The sequence below is a fragment of the Sminthopsis crassicaudata genome, chromosome 2 (assembly GCF_048593235.1).
Source record: "Sminthopsis crassicaudata isolate SCR6 chromosome 2, ASM4859323v1, whole genome shotgun sequence".
In the NCBI taxonomy this organism is placed as follows: domain Eukaryota; kingdom Metazoa; phylum Chordata; class Mammalia; order Dasyuromorphia; family Dasyuridae; genus Sminthopsis; species Sminthopsis crassicaudata.
In genome coordinates, this window is record NC_133618.1 from 367,127,892 (window position 1) to 367,151,986 (window position 24,095).

Sequence of the window (24,095 nt, forward strand, 5' to 3'; positions counted from 1 at the left end):
AGATCTTCAGGAACAAGCAACTCATAGGCTAAAGGTGGGAGAGACCTTAATGGCCTTCTAGTCCAAACTTCTCATTTTACAATGGTTAGGGAAACTGAGGCCCAGAGATGCTGACTTGCCCAAAGTCACACAGTAAGTCCTCTGATTGGAAAGTCTTTCCACTATTCCTCTGCCTTTTATATAAATCTAAGCCTAGGGACTTGAACAAGGTCATTTTGCAACTAGTCATCACTTAGAGAAATATGCTTTTAGTTAGTGAAAAGGACATCCCAATTAAACTTCAAAATAGACATTGAAATACTACACCAAAGCCCAAAAGGATATAAATACCCACTTCCCTGCTTCTAGGTCTTAATAATCTTTCTGTTGGTCTGGAATTATGTGATTTCAGCCTAAATTTGTGTCATTATTAGAACTTACAGATCATTTGATTTCAGGGAAGTTTTGTAATACATATTTAAGAGGCTTTACCTAACATCTTGAAAGTTTTGCATAAATCAAATTTTTGTAATTTAGCTTTATTTTAAATGCATCAGGGAAACATTTTACTAAATAAAGCATATGGTAAGTCCTTTGGTAAAATTTTTTTAAAAATTTTTTACTTTTCCTTGCCTCACTTTAGCCTGAATTTTTTTTAATCTCTTTCCCAAGTGTTATTGAAAGTTAATAAGACTAGAAATTAATTAGCTTAAAATGTATAAATTCTAACCCTGGCTCTATCACCAACTCAATCTATAACCATTCAGTAATGATAAATGCCAAGTCTTTGCATAAAAATCTACTGTAGATGCATATTATGAAAGACATATAGTTACAGTATGGTTTTTTTTTGTTGTTTTTTTTTTTTTTGGTAAAAAAGGACCTGAGGTGTCTCATTCTCTTTTTAAGACTCAGTTTTTCCATCTGCAAAATGAGGAGATGGGACTTAATGTGTTATGACTATGATCCCTAGCTTACTATGTGAACAAGTCATTTCTTCCTCTAAGTCTCAATTTTCCCTTTTTGAAGTAAGGAAGCTGAATTACATTGTTTGTAAGGTCTCTTTCAGTTCTAAAATTCTATGATCTATTCATTCATTCTATATTTATTTATTAACCATCTATTCTGTGAAGTAGCCACAAGTTTGGCTCTAGAGAGGAGTTGAGAAAATGACTGTTCCTCTCTTCTTCATAGAGGTCGGCAATTACTGGAGGAGAACACTGTATATACTGTCAGATTTGATGGATGTATTTGGTTAGTTTTGCTGAAGAGTATTTTGCCTCATCTCCTCCCACCCTTTTCTTTTTTATTCTTTGTTGCATGGGATAACTTGCTGGGTAAGTGATAGAAAGGGATATACTTGGAAACAAGTGCAAGTATCTTGTGCAAGATTGCCCTCCCTCCACTATCCTTCTCTTTCACCCAGGCTTCTTGACAGCCTAAAGGAGATGTGAATCCACAATTCTAGTGCTTCACTTGAGATGGAGTATCACAAGGTTTTGCTATTTGACTTGCCACTTTCTCCAGGTCTTAGCCTATGGCCCACTTGTATCTGCCCTTCAATTGAACTTTTTTAAAAAAATGCATTGTCTCTCCCAATTAATGTGTGAATACTTAGCAAATAGAGAGTGTCTCACTTTTTCTATTTGTATCCCCAGCATTTGGCACATAGTACTTAATCAATCCTTTTTCATCCTTTTGATAAAGTTTTTAAAATACATGGTCCATGCCCTCAGGATGCTTATAGATACAACCACAGATTACCAGAACATATAATATCCTGTAGTAAATGCAAGAGAGAATTATAAAATTGCTATGTGAAAATTGAGGACATAAATTCCCAAACGGGGATTGAGGGGAGGTTTCCTGAAAGAGGCAACGTTGGTCTGCAGAGAAGGAGTTATAATTAGGTGGGCAAAGATGGACTAAGAACATTCGAGCACAGAGAATAACATGAGCAAAGGTATAGGAGCAGGATAATACAGTGCCTACCTGGGAGAAAATAGTACAGTTTGACTGGAATGTAAAGGTATATAGAAGGAGATGGCATGAGACAAGATTGGAAAGGGAAGCTGATGCCAGATTGTAGAGTATCAAATGCTGGACAAAGGAGTATAAATTTTACTCAACAGGGAACCATTGGAGATTTGAGCAGGAGTGACATGATCAGGTTTATGTGTAAGAAAGATTATTTTGACAATAGGATCAAAAGAGGGGAAATGAAGATGAAAAAACATTTAAGAAAATCATTGCAATAATCTAGGCAAACTAGTTACGAGCTTTGGTTAGGGTGACAGCAGTGGGGATAGAGAAAAGAGTGTGGATTTGAGAGAAACTAAAGAGATATAACTGAGGAGGGTCTTGGAGACTGATGGAAAAAATGAAGTAGAGAAAAGAGTTAAAGATCACCTTAGAGTTGGGGCAGCTAAGTGACACAGTGTGTATATAGAGTGCCAGCCCTTGAGTCTTGGAGGACCTGAATTCAATTCTGATCTCAGACATTGATTAGTTGTGTGAACCTGGGCAAGCCACTTAATTACATTTGCCTTAGTTTCCTTATGAGCTGGAGAAGGAAGTGGCAAATCATTCCAGTATCTTTGTCAAGAAAATCCAAATGGGGTCACTGAAAGTCTGAAAGAATTTAACAATAACCACCTCAGAGTTACAAACGTGGGAGTCTGTGTGAATGGAAGGACCATGAACAGAAACAGTGCCTGCCATCAGAGGAGAAGCAGCTTTAGGGAACAGCCAAGGCATTCAGGGGATGTCCAGGTGAGGTTGTCCTGGAGACAATCAGAGATGAAGAAACTAGAACTGGAAACAAAGGTGAGGCAGCACTGGTCCAGAGGGAGCTGCGGAAGTCATGGAGGTAATGGGGATAGGGAAGGGAGAGAATAGGGCCTGGGGCAAAGGACAGGAAGAAGAGGAGAATGAGAATGCTAATTTTGAGGCATGGGGGATAATGGAGAAGGGAAGTGTGGGTTAGAGGAAGGTTAGCATAGTTCACACTATTGTAAATCACAAAGAAAGTTGGGGCAGCTAGATGCCACAGTGGGGCAACTAAATAGCAGAGCAGATAGAACATCAGCTCTGGAATCAGGAGGACCTGAGTTCAAATCTAGTCTCAGACACTTACCATTTCTTAGCTATGTGACCTTAGGCAAGTTACTTAACCCCAATAGCCTTGGGGATCCCCCCAAAAAGAATGAAATCCCGAACTCCAATCCTCTCATTTTTATAAACTGAGGCCGGGACAAGTTACATGACTGGCCCAAGATCACACAGGCAGTAAAGTGGCAGAGCTGGGATTTGAACTCAACACCTCTTATTCTAAAACCAACAATTTTTTTTTTCACTGAGAAGGTTTGAAACAAACTTAGTCTCTTCCATCTCTGATTTAAAGAAAAAAACAAAAAGTTCTGATTTCATTAGTGTAGAGAACTCCTAGTGAGGAAATGCCCAACACTAATATAGATGGCAATTGTTCTACTTAATAATGTTAAGAGACCTCTGAGACATTGGGACGTTAAGGAATTTGTCCAGGGTCACGTCAACGTGAGATTAGCTGGGATGAGATTTGAACTCTCAATACGCCACCACACCGGATTTTCTCTATAACCTATGATTATTGTTGTTGATTAAAAGAACCCATGACAACATTCATTTTAATGAGGTTTGACCTGATCATCTCAGAAATTCAGGCAGCATCCCAAGCCCCAAGCCCTGTGCCTACCATGGCCGCAGTAATTCCAGGATAGAGCCGAAGGACGCCAACATTTCTCTCCATGTTGCTGTGTACCACAAGTTGTTTGTTCATACTGGCCTTCAATATGATTTCATGGTTGACTGTTGGGCACAGAAATAAGGCTACTGAAGACTTAGGAGAAGCTATCACTGAATCCCTGTTTGGGGGGCTTAAGGTTTGCTATTCCCCTTTGTTCCTACTGCTGCTCCCCACATTCAAATCCTTCCTAGTCTTCCAGGTTCTGCATCCATTCTACCTCACTCAAATCTTTTCCCCTGCCCTTATCCATGACTATTTCTCCTTTCCTTGAGTTCCTGCGGTACTCAGACCCCATCTCACTCTTGACTGTGTGATTTCTTAAAATCTGTGTACATGTCCTGTCTCCCCCAGGGTAAGATGAGTTCTTCAAGGTCACCAAGCTCCCAGCCTGGTCCCCCAGCCCACCCCACCCACAGCATAGCACAGCAAGGCCAAAATCACTCAGCTGATGTTCAACAGAGTACATCTCTTTTGGACTACGCTTGTTTGACCAAAGATACTGACTGTCAGGAATATAGGACAATCACACCATGCTTTCAGCCTCCCTTCAACTTCGTCTTCTCCCGACACACTTATCCAGTGACATCAGATTACGGTGAGCAGAGTGTGAAGGGCCAGAGAAATCATAGAAGAGCAGGGTTTTGAAAAGAGCAGGGAGTATGTAGAAGGGTATGAAGTCATATTTTATCTTATTTTAACATCATCTGATCACTTCCTCGTCCTTCTATCTGTCCCTTCCACAGTCACTGCCTTACAGTGATAGGTCCCAATACCCTGCTCCTCATTTATAAAATGAAAAGATTAGACTCAGTAACTGTTAAGACTCCTCTCTCTCTAGCATTTTAAATTATATAGTCTAAGTTTTCACTCATATCTGATGCTTTGTGCTCTGAATACTTTTGTTTAAAGGAAGGCAAGACAAGAGCAGCAAAATGGTGCTGTAGTACCAGGCCAGGAGTCATCTTCCTGAATTCAAATCCAGCCTCAGCACTTATCAGCTGTGTGACCCTGGGCACGTTAACTTTGCCTCAATTTCCTCATCTGTAAAATGAGCTAGACAAGGAAATATTAAATCATTCCAGTAACTTTGCCAAGAAAACCCCAAATGAGGTCACAAAAAGTTGGACATTATTGAACAGAAACAAAGACAACAAAGGAAAGTTGATGTGTTAGGATTCAACTCTCCAGTCATCCTTCCAAACTGAAGGAAATACCTAAGCTCCACATATACTAAAAAAAAAATGAAATTAATATTCAAAGAAAACTTGTGAGAGAAACAGGTCAAAGTAGAAGCAGAACAACCACTTCTCAGGTTTTACCAGATGACCCCAAGGTCCTTTCTCCCTCAAAAGGTATTGAATTTTCCAGTGAGCTCCTTGAAGGGAAGGAATAAGCCTTACATAGTCCCGTATTCTACGTAGAACCCAAAGCAACCTTTTAGGAATAAAACCACTAAACTCAGCGTCAGAAACCCTGGGTTCAAATCTTGGTTCCAGCACTTGCTAGTTATAGGACTATATCCAAATCACTTCTCCCTCTGTAAAATGAAGACCATGATAATAGCTAACATTTACAGAGAACTTTAAGTGTTCCAAAGTGCTTTTCAAACATCCTTGCATTTGATCCTCACAAGTGGGGACTAGTATCATTATCATCCCCATTTTACAGATGAAGGCTGAAGAAGATTAAGAAAGTTGTCTAGGAAACAAACAGACAAATAAATGAAGTTTAAAAAAGAAATTTGTCTAGGGCAATACAACCAAAGTGTCAGGGTCAGAACTAAAACTTGGATCTTTTTGACCCCAAATTCAACTCTTAAATGCCAAGCCCATCACTGTCCAATAACAACACTTGAACTAACTACTTCACAGGGTTATTGGCAAAAAAGCACTTTGTAACTGTTAAAATGATATAAAAAATAGTTATTAGTGATTTATTATTGTTGTTATTAATCTTATTAATTATTAAGTTAGTTATTAATGACTTAGAAAACACTTTTGACTAGCCCAGTTCCGGCCCTCAAGAGATGGAATGTGACCTAGGTCCCTGCCTTTCTGACCATGTGCAATAAATGCCACTCTTCAGGTGGCCTCAATTTAAGGAAACCCACAAACCTACAAGACGACAGGGGTCTTCAATCACACAACCTTAAAACAAAAAGGGGCCGCTAGGTGGTGCAGTGGATAGAGCACCAGCCCTGAATTCAGGAGGACCAGAGTTCAAATCTGGCCTCAGACACTTAATACTTCCTAGCTGTGTGACCCTGGGCAAGTCACTTAATCTCAACTGCCTCAGGAAAAAAACAAAAATAAAAATATAATATCATAACCTTATTACACAAAACATAGAATGTCAAAGCTAGAAGAGACAGACAGGAAAACCTGAGGCATAGTAAGGTGAGCTGACTTGCTCAATGTCACAGGCAGTTTACTGAGAGATCCCAGCACTAATCAAAGATTCCTAATCCCATTTTCCTATAGCTGCCTCTTAGCACATTATGCTCCTTTTATTTGTATTTTTTAATAAACTAAGTTTAATAAACTAAGGCTGTGAATTTATTGCAACTTCAAGGTCATGGGAAGTAGGGGTGACTGATTTGGGAGATAGGCAGGAAGATCTGGGTACAGTGTCTGTGAATATTAATGGCGCTTCCTCACAGCCCCCACCGTCCTGCCATCAATCAGACCCCATACAATGGAGGGGCCAGGATCATTCGAACAGGGGAATTCTGTCTCAGCTGGGAAACCAGATAAGGCAGCAATCGAGGGTCGATGTGCTATTGCCTTCCAGTTTTCCAAGAGTTATGGCTCCAAGGGGAAAATATTTACACAGAGACTTTAATTCTTGCCTACAAACCAGCCCCTAGCTTTTAATTAAATAGACTGATAGATAAACAGTGACTCAATCAGAACATCTCACGCAAAGTCCTTCAATACCCAGGGAAAGACAAGAGGAATGTTAGACTCAGGCAGCACCCAGGGCCTCCCTCTGCTGATTCCATCTATCTCAGAGTACCAGAAAAACCTTAAAAGATCCCTCAGAGATCTCTAGTCTATGCTTCCTCCCACTGCGAGTCCTCTGAATAAAATCTCTTTGCTTCAGTACTTTCAGTGATGGAAAATTCACTACTTCATATGTAGCCATATGTCCAAAAATTTAGAGATTTGATTCCATTTTATTAAGTGCCTACTGTACACTGAACCTCGAACAGAGTCATCATTTTTCTCACACCATCACTCCTGGCCCATTCTAACTGTTAGGTTGCTATTTCTCCAGCATAACAGAAAAAGAAATGACACATTAAAAATGTCTTTTAAAGCCTTCTAATAATCGGATCCCTATCTATTGATTCAGCATTATCGTCAGAAACGGATGATCAGAAACAGTAAGGAGATCAGAAATTCTAACCTAAATCCAATGTCATAACTACAGGTATATTCAAGTGAAAAGGATCCAAGTCTTTTAGAAGACAATGAGTCAATAATTTAACAGCCCCCAAAATTAAGACAGTTTAAGACCCATCAATAGAAGTGCAGTTTTTAGCCCAAGAAGTGATGATTTATTTTTTTTTATTTTGCTGAAGCAATTGGGTGACTTACCCAGGGTCACACAACTAGGAAGTGTTAAGTGTCTGAGGTCAAATTTGAACTCAGGTCCTCCTGACTTCAGGACTGGGACACCTAGCTGCTAAGGGAATATATAACATTTAGATGAGAGCTGCTGCCCTCATATAATTACCTTCCCTGCATGGGTTGGGCTGGATGACCCCAGAGACCCCTTTCACCTTCAGGACCCCAATTTCTTTGTTCGAATGGTAAAAGGAGACTGCCTCTTTTTGAGTTCACACCAACTGGGCCAGGGGAAAAACCAGGCCAGTCTGAGAACTAAGGTAGAAGTGGAAGAGATTTTAAAATTCACTTCAGAGAAGTCAAAATGGATATGTCACTAGGATATTAACAAGAGTTGCTCTTTTCCCAAAAGTGCGTCCTTCTTTGGAATTTCCCTATTCCTGAGAATGGAGGTAGGGACTGGGGGTGTAAGTAGGGGTAATCATTATCTTTTCAATCACCCAAGTTAGCAACCTCAGTGTTATCCTTACCCTTCACCCTTTCTTTTCTCCACTCACTGTTCTTATTCAAACCCATTTTGCCTCTCCTTTGGACTAATTTAGCAGTGGCTAAATTGAGCTCCAGCCTTCCGCTCCTCCATTCAGCTGCTAAGATGACCTCAATGATTGCCCATTATCTAAAGTATCGAATGCATATTCTTCTGTCTGACATGCAAAGCCCCTCACAATTTGGCTCCAATCTTCCTTTGTAGCCTCCTGACCAAACTGCCTTGCTACTCTTCATTCCAGCTCCTATCTCTATGGCTTTTCATTGACCATCCCCCAAGTCCAGAATGTCCCCTTCTATTCTATTTCTCAGAATCTCAAGCTTCCTTAAAATCTCAGCTCAGATACTTAGCAGCTCCATGAGCTTTCCCAATTCCTCTCTGGCTAGTCAATCCCACCTCCACAATACTTCCAAGAACCTCAGCTAAATTAAAATGGAATTGGGAAACATTTTAACAAAATAAATAAAAAACACAATAAAATATACATAATATTAACATGTGCTTATCTAAATCAATATGCAACCTCCGGGGACCTTATATACTGCTTAATGGCTCCCATTTCTACTTGAATTTGACATCACTGACCTAAGGCACTGAAATCTTCCTTGGACAATCATACAGAGAACAAAATACTTTACTTGGAATAGGAAGATATGAATTCAAATTCTGCCTCAGCCACTTCTTAGCTGTTTAGATCCTAAGAAAGTCATATGGTCTTTCTGTTTCCTTATCTGTAAAATGAGGATAATAATAGCATCTACCTTCTAGGGTTATTGTGAAAACCAAATCAAATAACATATATGAAGTACTTTTGCCCCCTGAGGCAATCGGGGTTAAGTGACTTGCCCAGGGTCACACAGTTAGGAAGTTGTTAAGTATCTGGGACCAAATTTGAACTCAGGTCCTCCTGACTTCAGGGCTGGTGCTCTATCCACTGTGCCATCTAGCTGTCCCTCAACATTCATTCTTATAAAAGATTTTGAGTTTCAAATTTTTCTCTCTTTCTCCCTTCCCTCCCTTCTCCCCAAGACAACAAGCAATCTGATATAGATGATATGTGTACAATCAGATCTTCTGATTTTCAATTCCAAATTGTCTTTCTATTACACTAGGTTGCCTTTACACAGAAATACACCTCAATGACCATACCATACAATGCCATAATTCCTCTATTGTCATTCTTTTTCTTGTAATTTAAATTCTTAACAGAAGTTTATTTTTCCAAATACATGCAAAGATAGTTTTCAACATTCACCTTTGCAAAACCTTGTGTTCCAAATTTTTCTCTCTTTCTATCCTCTCCCTTTCTTCCCCAATTCAGCAAGTAATCTGCTAAAAGTTAGATGTGCATTTCTTTTTAAACATATCTCCCATATTTATCATGCTGTGCAAGAAAAAATCAGATCAAAAGAAGAAAAAACTACAAGAAAAATGCCTAGCAAACAAACAACAACAAAAGGTGAAAATACTATGCTTTGATCCATATTTAGTCTCCGTAGTTCTCTCTCTGGATGCAGATGGCACTTTCCTTCATTTGTCTATGAAGAGTTGGAATATGGAATCAGATTTAAGAATCTGAGAAAAGAGATGTCTCTGAGACAGAAGAATTAACAGTATCTTTTTTTCCTTAAGAAAAAAATTATCCTAGCACAGATAAAACCTTAAGAGAATTCCCAAAACTCTAAAAGATACTATTCAATTTTTATAGATTATATCCCAGAATATTCACATATGTGCTTTTCTGGCAATACTTTCTATTTTTAGTTTCTATGGGCTCATGAATGTTATGTATTCAAGTTGTAGTATGGATCACAGCATAGTATTTTCACTTTTTGTGGTTTAATTGCATTTTGTTTTCTTCCTCATTTGTTTTCCTTTTTGATCTGATTTTTCTTATGCATGTGTCTTGGATTACTTGCCATCTAGGGGAAGGAGAAAAAAATTTGGAATATAAAGTTTTGCAAGGGTGAATGTTGAAAACTATCTATGCATACATTTTGAAAATAAAAAGCTTTTTTAAAAAAACTATACAGTTGACTTTATAGGCTTTATCAGTTCTAAGAACAACAAATCACTTATAAGTCTCAATTCTAAAAAATAAAAATAAAAAAAAAAAAAGCAAGTCTATTGGAATTGCCTTGAATCACCTCATTGTTGAAAAGAGGCAAGTCCATCACAGCCGATCATTACATAATCTTGTGGTCACTGTGTACAATGTTCTCTTTATTCTGCTCATTTCACTTCCTATCAGTTCATGTTAAATCTTTCCAGGCTTATCTGAAATCAGCCTACTCCTCATCTCTTACAAGCAAAAATATTCCATCACATGAATCTACCATAATTTATTCAGCCATTCCCAAACTGATGGGTGATAGCATTCTTAGAGAGAGAAAAACCAGGAGAGCACAAAGGTTATCATTGGGAGGACAATGTTCTCTTCTCATATGCAATCAATCTCTCAGCAACCTGAAGCAATCAGTTGGTTCTCCAAGAACCCATCAGCAGTAATCATCACTCTTTTCAATTTTTTAGTACATCAACATGAGTGGAAGAACCAAGAAAGTTAAGTGGCCCTAAGGATCACTTCAGTAAGTATTCTCCTCTGTCTTTTAGTTTTCCATTCTTTTTCCCTCTCTGTTTTACCTTATAATGCAAAGAGACAGTATGTGTAGACAGCCAGCCTGGGAGTCAAGAAAACCTGGGTTCAAATGATGGCTCTAGCATGTACCACATAACCCCGGAAACCCCTCAATTCCTTAAGCAAATCTCTTAATCTCTTAAATTATAGATAAGAGAACAATCTGTTTTGATGGAAGAAGTCATCACACTGGAGTTCCTTTGTCAATGGAATAAACATCAGGAGAGCCAAAAAAATATAGTGACACAGAAAGTTGCTAGTTTCCTTTAGGCTGTCTGTTCAGTCAGGGAAATCCCCAGCAGCTGTGTCATCTAAGCAACAAGACATCTGGGTTTTCTTAAGGTGTCATGTGCAGTCAGGTGATGGGGTTTCTGTGATTGGTTAGTTTTATGACCTTGAGCTAGTCACAGTCAATTAATATATAAATATTTCCCTGGTGGCCAGTACTAGCAAGGTCTTGTGCTTGGTACAAAAGGAAATCACAGATGTAGAGACAGATAGGAGAGGATCTTCACTGAACTAGTGAGCAGGAATTCCAACCCAGGTCCTCTGACCCCAAACACAATTCTATTTTCACTGTTCTTCTACTTCTAAAGACCTATGATTTATCCTTCCATATCTCAATGGATGACAATTATCATGTAGTGGGAAAAACACTGGCTCCAATCAATGTCAAGTTCAAATTCTGCCTCGGATATTATCCTTTGCCTTGAGTCAAATTCCCTAGCCTCAGTTTCCTCATTGGTAAAATGGAGGACCTTTAAAGTATCCTATAGATTTATAATGAGTTTTTTTTTTTTTATTAGTTGTTATTACCAAAAATGGCAACTAGGTAATACAATGGAGAGAGTGCTGGGATTGGAAGCAGTGAGGCTCCTTTTCCTGAGTATAATTCCAGCCTTAGGCACTTATTAGCTATGAGATCTTGGACAACCTTATTTGTCTCAGTTTCCTCATCTGTAAAACGAGCTGAAAAATAAAATGGCAAACCACTACAGTATCTTTACCAAGAAAACTCCAAATGAGGTCATAAAGATTTGGATAAAGCTGAAACAACTCAACAACAACAAAATCATTAAAAAAAAAAATACTCTACTCTCTACTAATGAGACTCTTGGCACTTAATTTGAGGAAGGCTTGTATCTGGATGGATGAAATATAATCTACCACTGGGCCTACACTCAAAGTCTTTCCAGCCTGTCAGGGCTGTCAGGGTAAGAAATGAACCAATATTATAATTTTTTTCCAAGACTCTAGAATTCAAGAACATGAGAGAGGTGTCAAAATATGGGTCTGGCAACATTCCTGATTAGCCCAAACCAGATTAAAATAGAAATGGGAAATATTTAGCAAAATAAAGAAAAATGCAACAAAGCAGGAACCATACATTTTTTCCCTGAGGCAATTGGGGTTAAGTGACTTGCCTGTAAAGGGTTGAAATTCTGAGTAGGCCCACTGGAATCAGACAACCAAGCACTTAAGGCTAATTACCTACTGGACAATACTCTATTTAGCACATGTTTGGAAAATGGCCCTTCTCTCTATACCGTGCTGGCTCAATCTTTAGTGTATACAAATAATCGTAGAAGGGATTGGGGGTGGAGTAAAACAAGCCAGAGCCACTTTGGAAGAAAGAGAAGGAAGGTTGGTGGTGAGCCTCACAGAGGTTTGTCTGTCTCCTTTATTTCTCCCCCTAAAGACCAAAGACTTTTGCTTATCCTGCCTCGGGCTCTTCCTGAGGTCAACAGGGAGCTAACTCGGTCTTCACACTTGCCAAGATTACACAGCTAAGAGTCTGAGGCTAGACTTGAACGCAGGTCCTCCTGACTTCAAGGGCTGATGCTGTATCCATTGCACCCCAACAGTGCATTTTAAAACCAAGTCAACATATGATCTACAGGGATTTTAATTATGGGACAGTGGCCCCCATTTGTATTTAAGTTTGATACTGTTGTTAAAGTCCAAGCTTTCATCCCTTGTTTTACAAAGGGGAGAAACTGAGGTTATAAATGGGAAGTCATTTTCCTAATGTCATAGAGCAAGTCAGTGACAAAGTCAGAATCTAGAACTCAGGTCTCACCAGCTCCCAACTCCAAGTTCTTTCTGCCACACCATGTTGCCTCCCTTGCAATAACTCATTCACCCAATTATTCAATGATGTCTCGGCACTGCCTGATTTCTGCAGCCTGTTGGGACTTGGACAGGTGGAAGCTAGCACAGGGCTTATGATTCACACAGCAAACTCCCCCGCACTCTGCCAGTGGGCACTGGAGCCACCAGGAATTGCCACCCTACACACAAGATAAGAAGGTGACTCATTTTTCCACAGGGTAACTGAGGCTGGGAAGTGCCTTCTTCTCACCTTGGCTTTCTTGAGTTTTCATGGGATAAGGGCAGGCAAAGACATAAAGAGGACACTATCCATTCAATGTTCTCCAAGCTATTTTTTTAGCTCATCCACCATTCCCCCTAGAGGGAAGATCGGTAAGGTTATTTCTCTCTTCTGTAAAAGAAAGGGGTTGGATAGATGAACTCTAAATTTCCTTCCAACTTCATTTCCTATAAACTGTGCTACATATTGTCTGTGTGACCTTTGGCAAATTTCTTCTCTTTTAAAACAGGGCCTTCATTTTCCCCCTCTTGAAGATAAAAGATTTAGAGTGGATAAGTTGACATAGCTTTCTTATCCATATGTAGATTGTTCTTGACAACAATTTTACAGAATGTTAAGACTTTGAGTCAAAAGTCTCATGTATTTCACTTTTCACTTCTGTAAAATTAGCAACTTTTGGAATAGATGGTCTGTAAAGTCCACTAAGATTCTCACTGATAATACAGGAATGAGCACCTGAGCGTTGTGGGGGAAAAGGTCTTTGTAAATCTTTCAGTGAGTTGCTACTATCTTATCAGTATAATGAAACATGTGTAAAAGAACCAGAGGGGTGCTGATGATCTAACAGCTCTGCTAACCTGAGAGCTGTTCTGTCATCCAGGAAATATTCAAAGCATTGGAGAAAAATATGCAATGCATGGAGCAGATCTTCTGGAAGGTTGGGGGAAGGCTTAGGAAAATTATCCACTAGAGAGAATGCAAATCAGTCAGTCTTGGGTGGATCTGCATCAAAGAATGAAAAGGTACCCACACCACTGATCAGAATCATGGATCCCCTGAAGAATTGTTATAATTCTCAATATTACTGTGATTATGATTTTCCTGGATTATTCCATGCCAAACTACAACTACTTGGTGACACAGTATTCCCACTGGGGATTTGGATTCTACCCAGAGTCCCTCAACTCTGATAGGTTAACTTTTGTCTTATCACTCCTAAATCCAATCTTCTATTTCTGACTTCCCTTTATGTATTGTCTTCCCCCATTAGAATGCAAACTTCTTAAAGTCAAAGACTACCTTATTTACTTCTAATTGTATCCTTACCATTATTAAGAGATAGATAAGTATGGAGCCTATAACTCTAGGTACTTACTATCTATATGATTCTAGGCAATTCAGCCTCTTTCAGCCTCAGTTTCTTCATCTGTAAAATAGAAATAATGTGTTCTACCTCCTGGGATTATTGAAAGGATTGAATGAGATAAATACTATGTAAACACTAGTCAATATTCTCTATCTATCCATCCCTTACCCATTATTGTAATCCCATTCCCTACACTCAATGGGGAGTCAGGAAACCTGATTCTTGTCAATTCTGGCACTAAGTCACCTTACCCATCTCTTCATTCATTCATTCAATTCCAGTGGTCTTGCTACTACACTAGACTGAGAGTTCACCAGACACAGAAATGACTCATCTCTAGGACTCTTTGGATGCCTATCCCTAAAGGAGGACAAAGAAAGCACATAAGCACACCTAGGAAGGTTCACTCCTAGGGTTCTTGACTCTTGGATTCATTTGTTAAATAAGTATTGATATTATGCTAGGCACTGGAGATAAAAATATAAATATGAGATAATCCCTACCCTTCCATCCTATGGAAGGAAACAATGGGTACACAGAAAAGCAAATTTAAAATGCATGCAAAGTAATTTCAGGAGGAGGGGGAGGAAGGGTACTTGCAACTGAGGAAATTGGGATGGACTTTACATAGAAGGTACAACTAAGATGAGTCTCCAGGGAACCTTGGGATTACACCCAAAGACAGAGGGGAGAAGGGAATGAATTCCAATCATGGGGAATAGTCTATTAAAAATATAGGAACCAGAGATAGGATGTCCTGTTTAGAGAAGAAAAATAGGCTGGTTTCGCTGGAAGTAGAGTTTCTGAAAGGAAAATTTATTGATTAGAGCTATATTGGGAAGGACTTCAGAGGCCAAGTGAAGGAATCTATATTATAACCTGGAGGCAATGAGGGAGGGGAAAGCCATTAGAACTTCTCAAGCCTCAATTTCTCCCTCTACAAATTGATCAGGGTTCAATGAGCTTGACAAGGATCTTTTCATTTCTAAATTCCATACTCCATCTTCTACCTCATCCCATGATCCTTTTGATGATCTCCTGCCATCCTCACTGTGTGTCACTTAACTGTATAGAGCTTTAGAATTTTGAAAGGCTTTCCAGATGCATCTGTTTATTCTCATTGTTCCTAGAAGGTCACAGCTAGAAGAACCCTGAAATAACATTTTCAGATGCTCAGAGTTCACTTGGTAGACATGTCAGCTACCTGAGGGTAAAGCCTCGGTCTGCCCTCCGTTGTCTCCAGCCCCCTCTGGACTGGGAACACCCCAAGTTCAAGGAATGTTTGATGCAGTGAAAAGAATGCTCAACAAATCACTGGGATAGAGGTGGAACTAAGGAAAAGGGAAAGTCAATAGTTGTCTAGGGAGCAAGGTTGGGGGGAGGGTGGCTCAGACTTTGGTGGTGTAACTTTTTATAAACAAATATTCTGCACATAGCAATAGGAAATCATCTTTCCAATTTAAGCCTGAAAACAGAAAAAGATTTAGAACTAAAAAGACAGTTCATTAACCCAGGCAAATTACTCTGTTAAAAGGCAAAACTGTATTTGTATTGTCACTGAGTTTGGGTAGGAAGAGAAAGTGTTGTAATTTTCAAACCTTCCTGAGGAATACAAATGTATTTTCAACATTCACATTCATTTTCTTGGCAAAGATATTAGAGCAGTTTGGATATTTCCCTCCCAGTTCATTTTACAGATAAGGAAACTGAGGTAAACAAGGTTTAGTGACTTCCCCAGAGTTACACAGCTGCTAAGTGCCCAAGACTAGATTTGGCACTACCTATCATCCCTAAAGAAGATGAATTAGTTAATTGAAAAGCTGCAAAGCTCTTAGCAGAGTGCTAGGTATATTGTAAGTGATTAATAAATTCTTCCTCCCTTTGCTTCCCTCTTCACCTCCCAGTCTATGCAACAAAGTCACCTCCAAGTTTGCTTTTCATATAAGCCATACAAATCATCAGAGAACCAAAGGGTCTCTCAAACTGGTCTGGAAAGGGGAGGCTAGAGATCCCTAGCCAAATGGGTGGACTATGGGAGGGCACTGTTCAGGCCAGGTCAGAGAAGAATCCATCCAGACAGACCATAAAGAAGAATACCTTCCTTGTCCACAGAAGCATCAGACAAACCACCACCTTCCCATGTCCACAGCTGGGGCTGAGTATGAGGACCAAAGCAAAAAAAAAAAACAAAAAAAACCAAAAACCCACACACATATCTGGTTCCAGACCTCAAGGATCTAGAAACCCAGCAACTCAAGGAATAAATATGGTGTAGAAAAAAGAGCTTGGAATTGAAAGTCAGGAGATCTAGACTTTCTAGTCCTGGCTCTACTCCTGGCCCATTAGATGAGTCATTTCTAGGCCTGTTTTTCTGCCTATAAAATAATAAAGGATCCCGAAAATTCTTATGCTAAAACTTCTAAGACAGGCTAGTCTAAAAATTCTTAATCTGAGGATTGGGAGCTTGTTTTTAAAATATAGTTAATTGTATTTCATAAAATTTATTTCCTTTGTAATCCTATTCATTTTGTCTCATGAATTCAAAAACATTGTACTGAGAAGGGTCCAAGTGCATCAGCAGACTGCCACATGGATCCAAGACATACTAAAGGCTAAGAATCCCTGATCTAATGCAATCTTCTTTTTCTGATGGGTAAACTAAGGGACACTGAGAGAAAGGAACTTGTCTAGAACCCTTCTGCTTCTCTGGAGTCTGTGACTCAGGGAATTGATGAAGTATATCAAATACAAAAAATAAGTGATGATCATTAGGTTGTTCAAAAATGAAGGAAACAGGCAAAAAAGCAAGAATCAGAGCTGTGAAGAGGTGAAGAAGGGGCCCCAAAACTCTAAAACTGCTTGAAGGAGATTTTTCTCCCTTCTTCATTAGGAAAGAAATAATCACTTATTAAGCATTTATTATGTACCAGGAATTGTGCACTTTACAAATATTATCTTATTCTCTCATTTCCTCACAAAAATCATAAGAGGCAGATGCTATTATTATCCCTATTTTAAGGATTACAGTCAAACAGTAGATAAAAATGACCTGCCCAGGATCACATGGCTACTAAATGTCTAAGGTCACATTTTTGAACTCAGTTCTTCCTGACCCTAGGCCTAGAGCTCTATACACCTACTTGCTAGATTAGACTAGTGACTCAAGGGCTACTCAAACTTTATTTAAAAAAAAATTTACTCCCATCCAGAGGGCAGATGGAGGAACAATGGCAAGGAGTTGGGGATCTGGGGAGGATATGCAGAGTCAGGTTTCAGTTCTATTGTGAGGTAAAATTTCTGAACAATAATATCCCACATTTCTATAGTTCTTTAACATTAAAATGGTTTCCTAGATAGAACAATTCTCACTTTAAAAGTGGAAAACGAAAATGCAAATAAATTGATTTGCACAGGGTCACACAGCTACTCAAACTTGGAGTTGAGAATCAATCATGATACCAGATCTAGTGCTCATTACTTGGAACCATCCATCTAATAATTCTTAACTAACATGTCTGTCCAGAAGTAGAATGGGCTGCCTCAGTTAGTAGCAAGTTCCCTGTTATAAATGTTGGATGACCATTAGTTGAAGCAGAATAAAAGGAATTTCTGCCCAAATTTCCTCCCTCATATAAGATTCTGAAATTCATTGATTCATTCCAAACAAATCTCTGAATTCTCCAAATACAAAAGGAAACTGCTCCTAAGGCACATCCAACCTGGATTCAGACTTTGATGTGATAAATAGTATTTCCTCTTCTTCATCTGTCTTCTCAAGGAAGATTCTCAAAGAGGGAGTGACTGCTCCCTCCAAGTCTGTTTCTGGTTATAAGAGAAAGTTGATTTATATAGGCAGCATGGCGCAGGAGAAGAGATATTGAATATGAAGCTAGAAGACCCGGTTTTGATTGAGCTCCCACTTAAAGTCTTTGTGTCTTATGACAAGTAATTGCAACCTCTGGACCTGTTTCCTGAGAGAAATGGACTACATGAGCTCTAAGATCATTTCCAGTTCTATAATCCTATGAAAAGACCCAGGCTCTTCTTTTCCTTGTCCAAAGGATGAATAGGAGACTAAGACTTCTCATCAGTCCCTGGGCATGGGAACTGTGGGCGAGGCCACAGCTTTTCTTCCCTATGCTACTTTCTCACCTGTAATATCAGCACCAACATTGGCAAGTGGAGGCAGGTTGGGTGAGCAGAAGGCTGCAAACCGTTGAGAATCCACCTTTGTTACCCGGTTCCCCCGGTAGAGCTGGTTTTGAAAGAAGAGGCAGACCTGTAGGAGAAACAAGAGCTCAATGCAGACTCAGCAGGTGCAGGGGGAGGGAGGAGAGGGAGCAAGATGAATTAGTGGGACCCAGGGGGCCAAGCCCCTGCTGATCCCCACCAAACCAGATCCTCTGACTGTGAAAGAACAGGGGAAATGGAATAAGGGAAAGGCAAATTTCTTTCCTGAAGAAGAACAGTGATACAATCATGAAAACAGTCTGGATCTAGGGGTTTGCATTCTACCATTAAAACTCAGAGTTAGTCTGATACTCAATAAAAGAAGGGAAAAGGTTGTGGAAGAGACAAGGTATGGGCAAAAAAAAAAACCAAAAACAAAAACCAGATAAACTCCTCGATGCCCATCAATTGAGAAATGATTGAACAAGTTATAGGACATGATTGTGATGGAATACTATAAAACAGGATGCTTCCAGGAAAACCTGGAAAGACTTAAGTGAAATGATGCAAAATGATTCCTAACAATCATGTCTGTCCAGAACTAGAATGGACTTCCACAGTTAGTAGCAAGTTTCCCATTACTTGGGGTTGGATGAAAAGAGCAGAACCAAGGAAAACATTGTTCACAGTAATAGCAATATTGTATGATGATCAGCTATGAATGACTTAACTATTATCACCAATACAATGATCTAAGACAATTTTGGACTCATGATGAAAAATGTTATCCATCTCCAGAGAAAAAACTGATGGAGTCTAAAGACAGATTGAAGCATATTTTTTCAACTTTATTATTTGAGGGGTGGAGGAGAAGTTTGTTTATGTTTACTTTTGCAATATGGCTAATATAAATATTTTGCATGAATTCTAATAGACTTGGGATGGAAAATGTCATCCACATCCAGAGAGAACTATAAAGAATGAATGTGGCTCAAAGGATAGTATTTTCACCTTTTTTTTGTTTGTTTTTTTTTTCTTTTGGTCTGATTTTTCTTGCACACCATGACAAATATGGAAATATGTTTAAAAGGATTGAACATATTTAACCTATATCAGATTGCTTCTTGTCTTGGGAAGGGGAGAGGTAATGGAGAGAAGCAGAAAAATTTGGAACGTAAAGTCATACAAAAATAAATGTTGAAAATTATCTTTACATGTATTTGGAAAAATAAACTCTTATTGATAAATGTTTTGCATGACTGCCTATGTTGAATCTATATCAAATCATTTGCCTTCTCAAGGAAGTGGGAAAGAATGGAAGAAGAATTTTGAACTCAAAATTTATAAAAACTAATGTTAAAAATCTTTGTTTATATGTAATTGAGAAATTAAACAAAATAAAAATTAAATGTTTAAGAAAAAAAAAAGACAGCCCCTCAACAGCACTTTGGTACATCTCCTCATTTTATAGATAATCTTCAGAGCTGAAAGGGACCTTAGAAATAGTCTAATTGTCCAATCTTCTTATTTTACAGAGGAAGAAACTGAAGCCAGAGAGATTAAGTAATTATTCCAGGATTACATAGGTAAGTTTCTGAGCTAGACCCTGAATCTATGCCTTTCAATTCCATATCCCACTCTTTCTTTTGCACCCACTGCTCAATTCTGAGAGCAGGATTGTCCTCTACTGCATTGGATTATGTGAATTACTTTATTAAAAGATATTAGAGTGAAGGGAGGAATTGCAAGAAGGAATCTACTGGGAAGAAAATCATTTGTTGTTCACTAATAGGGTCTGCTTGTGATAATATGTGATAATAATGGACAATTCATTCCCTTCCGTGGATCTCAGTTTTTATGTCTATAAAACAATATATTGAGGGGACTTCAGAGTTATATAGCTTAACAGGAAACTTTGCAAAAGAAGTTTTATTTTTTAAATCTAGGTCTTCTTGGTCTTCTTTATTCTAATATATGATCCTATATATACTTGATGCCTCAATGATTCAAATAATACCAGGTAGGAAAAAAGTCCTTTTGATGTGATTCCTTTCACAGGTGCAAGCAAATTCCCAACATAGTCAAGTGAAAAGAAGTTGATACCTCTGGAATCACATACTGTCCAGCCATGAGCAAGCCACCGAGCAGATTCTCCCGGCCATCATTCCAAAGAGTATGGATGGGGACCTAGAGAAGGAAATGGAGATAAGGTAAAGAATGGCATCCCTTCTTTTCCTCATTCATATAATGGACATTGCCCTATTCCCACCTCAGTTATCATTCTCTGTGGTTGCTCCCTTTCAGAACCACCCTTAGTCACTTCCCAGGTCATTGTAGAAAAGTTAGATAGGAGGGCCTGGTGAGTATCCCTAAAATGGGATGCTGGAGGTGCCGGGATGAGATCCTCACTGAAGGCAGTGGAAGGAGTAAGATTTTATACTAGGTCCAGGCCAGGCAAAAATAGCTAATGTAGCCTTTTCCCTCCCTTGCTCCCCTCTGTCTCAGTCAGTATCTAGGGCAAGTTACCTGAGCACCCGTGAGGATGACAGTTTTCTGAAGGTTTCCTAAAATAAAAGAGAGCATGGAGGAAGCAAAGGCCATGGTGTCTGTGCCGTGGATGATTACAAAGCCAAAATACTGCTCATAATTCCTCTGGTGGAAAAACAGGAGAAAAGGAAAAAGGTAACTTCAATCAAAAAAACCCCAAAACATGGCAAAGCCAAACCATCTACAAATCACCACCCATAGTTAGTGACCTCTGAAGTCACTGTCCTTCCTTCCCCACCCTCACCCCTCACCTAACATGGCTATTCCCTACAATCATTATCTTTAGGATGCTTGGTTCTCCTAGCCATCTTTCCTTCTGATAAATTCTCAGGATCACCCATTCCTCATTCACTCCAGGAATAACAGAGTCCTACCTTACCACCAACCACTATTCCTGCCTCTAGCTTAGCTGCTGAAGCCATCATCTGGGGAGCAGCCTCTGTGGAGATGGGACCTGGCAACTTTTTCTGGAAGTGAAGCAGCACTTAATTATTAGGCTACCACAAAGACCCGACTCAGAAAGGACAATTCTTACCACCATAGTCCTTGACATTATCAAGTGGCTCAACATCAGAAATGGATATGGTTTTATTAGTGGAATGATACAACCACTGTCCCTAAGGACAATGGGATTCTTTCCATTTGATTTGCAGCTATAATTTCTTCTAAGTGTTGTCATGCCTTATTAGAATGTAACTTACTTGAACAATTTGGAACTTTACCCAAAGAGCTATAAAATTGGGCATATCCTTTGATCCAGCAATATCACTATGAGATCTGTATTCCAAATAGATCCCCCTTAAAAGGGAAAATGACCTATTTGTAAGAAAAAATATTTATAGCAGCTCCTTTTGTGGTGGCAAAGAATTGGAAATTGAGGAGATGCCCATCCATTAGAGAATAGCTGAATTATGGTATATGAGTGTGATGGAATACTATTGTGTTAAAAAAATGACGAGCAAGATGAAATTCAGAAAAATCTGAAGAGACTTAATGAATTAATGCAAAGTGAAGTGAGTAGAACCAGGAGAACATCATACATAGCCATACTGTATAATGATCAACTGTGAATGACTTAGCTATTCTCAGCAACATAATGATCCAAGACAATTTAAAAGAATTCATGATGAAAAATGCTATACATCTCTAGATAAAGAAATGATAGAGTCTGAATGCAAATCAAAGCATGCTATTACTCACTTTTTAAATTTTTCTCTAGGATTTATTTTTGGTCTGTATTTTCTTTCACAACATGACTAATATGGAAATATATTTTGCATGATTGCACATCTATAGCTTACATCAAATTGCTTACTGTCTGAGGGAGTGGGGAGAGGAATGAGGAAGGGAATTTGGAGATCTAAAAAATTTTTTAAATGAATGTCACAAGTTATTTTTACATATAATTGGGAAAAATAAATTATTTTTAAAAATGACATAACCTTCCTGTGAACAAGAACTGCTCTGTTTTTCTGCATATCAAGTACTTTAGAAATGCTTTTTCATTCATTCATTGCAAGACTACTCTCTCCCCATCACTACTCCCCATAGACATCCTTCCTGTAGTCATTTCTCGACCATCACTGTTATCACAGGTCACAGCTTGGAGGGATCTCTGAGGTAACACAGCTCAAACCTGAAGAATGAGCATCCCCTTCTCCCCTTGCTTCCAAGGATAAGAAGCTCCCTATCTCCTAAGGAAGCCCATCTCACTTTATAGCAGCATTGGCTATAAATGCTATAATTGGCAACCTTTCCTTATACAAACGAGTCAAATCCCATGGATTCTCACAGTCTTTCACAATCACAGTTTTCAAACCCCCTCCCTCTGCCCCCCCCCCAAATTGTAGTTACTGTTCACTGACACTAATGGCTATTTTTGAAATTTAATTTAAGAGGAAACCTCAAAACTGGTTGTCAGAGAAGAATTCAAGAGACTGACCTTATCCTGCAAAAAACTAATCTAGTTTTAACATTTAATAGAGATTGTTTTCTTTATGACTGACGAAAATCTCCTTTTCTGGAGGTATTTACACTGCATTCCCATATCCTTATCTCATATCTCCTTATCTTCTGTCTCTAGCTAGAATACCCTCTGCTCCTTCGCACCATCATATACACAGTCTATAGGACCCACTCCACAGAGAATCCTCTGTCCACCCCAGCCTACATAGTCATATTTCAGTCACTGCTCTGTGACATCTTTGGGTTTGCTCCTTTAATTTTTCACACCTGTTACCTCCCCACCTTGCTCCCTAAAGGAAGGGACTGAACTTTCTTGTCTTGTACTTCCTAACACAGAACTAGAACTCATGAAAAAATATAGTCAGTAAAAGATTATTGAATAGATTAGTGAATTGATAAACACAAACAATTTCATCAATGATTGATCGTACCAGTAGACAGAGACACATGTTAAGTGTGAAAAGATCTTAGAACACAGAAGATAGAATGTCAGTCCCAGAAATGACCTTAGAACATAAAACACATCATTGCTGGAAGTGTGCTCTTAGAACCTAGAACCCAGTATCTGGAAGACAGTCGAAAAGCAATCTCATTCATTTCCCTCATTTTATAGAAAACAGAAAATGAGATTAAGAAAATTGCCCACAATCACAAGGACATGATCTTCCCACCATTCTGAGAATCCAAGTTAAGAATCCAAGTGAGAGTTTCAGAGACTTTGTGTCACTAGAAAATTCCAGTTCTCCCCCAGGAAAAAAAGGCAGCCTTCCTAGTCTTGGGTATATAGAGCTAAGAGAGGTACTGACACTGGGGATGACAGTGATGGGTACTGACACTGGGGATAACAGTCAGGAACCAAAGGGATCGTGAAAGCCAAGGGTAGTAGGCAGAATAAAAAAATCTTGTACTCAAGTACAAAAAACCCAAATTCCGTGATTCTGAGCAAGAACTAGAGGTCTGTGTAGGACATGAGGGGAAGGAGCTAGAATAGCAAAGGGGAGGATATTAATTGGCTGTGAATGGACTGACTGGGCTAAGAAAGCTGGTCAGTACAGAGAGCTCTGTTCTGGCTGCTGAGGCCTCCCTGTCTAATAATATTTCCTCGAAATCTACTTACTTGTAGAGCCTTGCCTGCTGGCAGTCCCTAAGATGCAGCTAACCTGTACGGCAGCAGTGACAGACTGGGAAAGACACGGATGGCAAAAGCCCAGGGAGTATAAGAGAAGGGAGAGTGGCACCCTCTTGTGGCGATGAATTGGATGAAAGCAGCAGTTTGCTGAGAGATTTTCCCAGACATGAGATTTGCAAAAGAAAAAAGAAAAAAAAAAAAAAAAAACAATTTGCAACTCCCAGAATCTTAGGAGTTGGAAGAAGCCTCAGGTCATCCAATACAGCTCATAACTAGGAAAAAAAATCC

At 39.1% G+C, this 24,095-nt stretch overlaps 1 protein-coding gene across 2 annotated transcripts in view; it reads right to left on the bottom strand.

The window, feature by feature from the left end:
* ASPG (asparaginase) overlaps positions 1–24,095 on the bottom strand; it is a 123,980-nt gene that overhangs the window by 77,894 nt on the left and 21,991 nt on the right. For both annotated transcript variants that reach the window (XM_074291058.1, XM_074291057.1), the window contains exons 4-7: positions 20,693–20,818; positions 20,270–20,353; positions 18,149–18,275; positions 3,713–3,825 (exon numbers count right to left, since the gene is read on the bottom strand). In XM_074291058.1, coding sequence (XP_074147159.1) covers positions 3,713–3,825; positions 18,149–18,275; positions 20,270–20,353; positions 20,693–20,818 — 450 coding nt within the window. The remainder of the gene's footprint in view (positions 1–3,712; positions 3,826–18,148; positions 18,276–20,269; positions 20,354–20,692; positions 20,819–24,095) is intronic.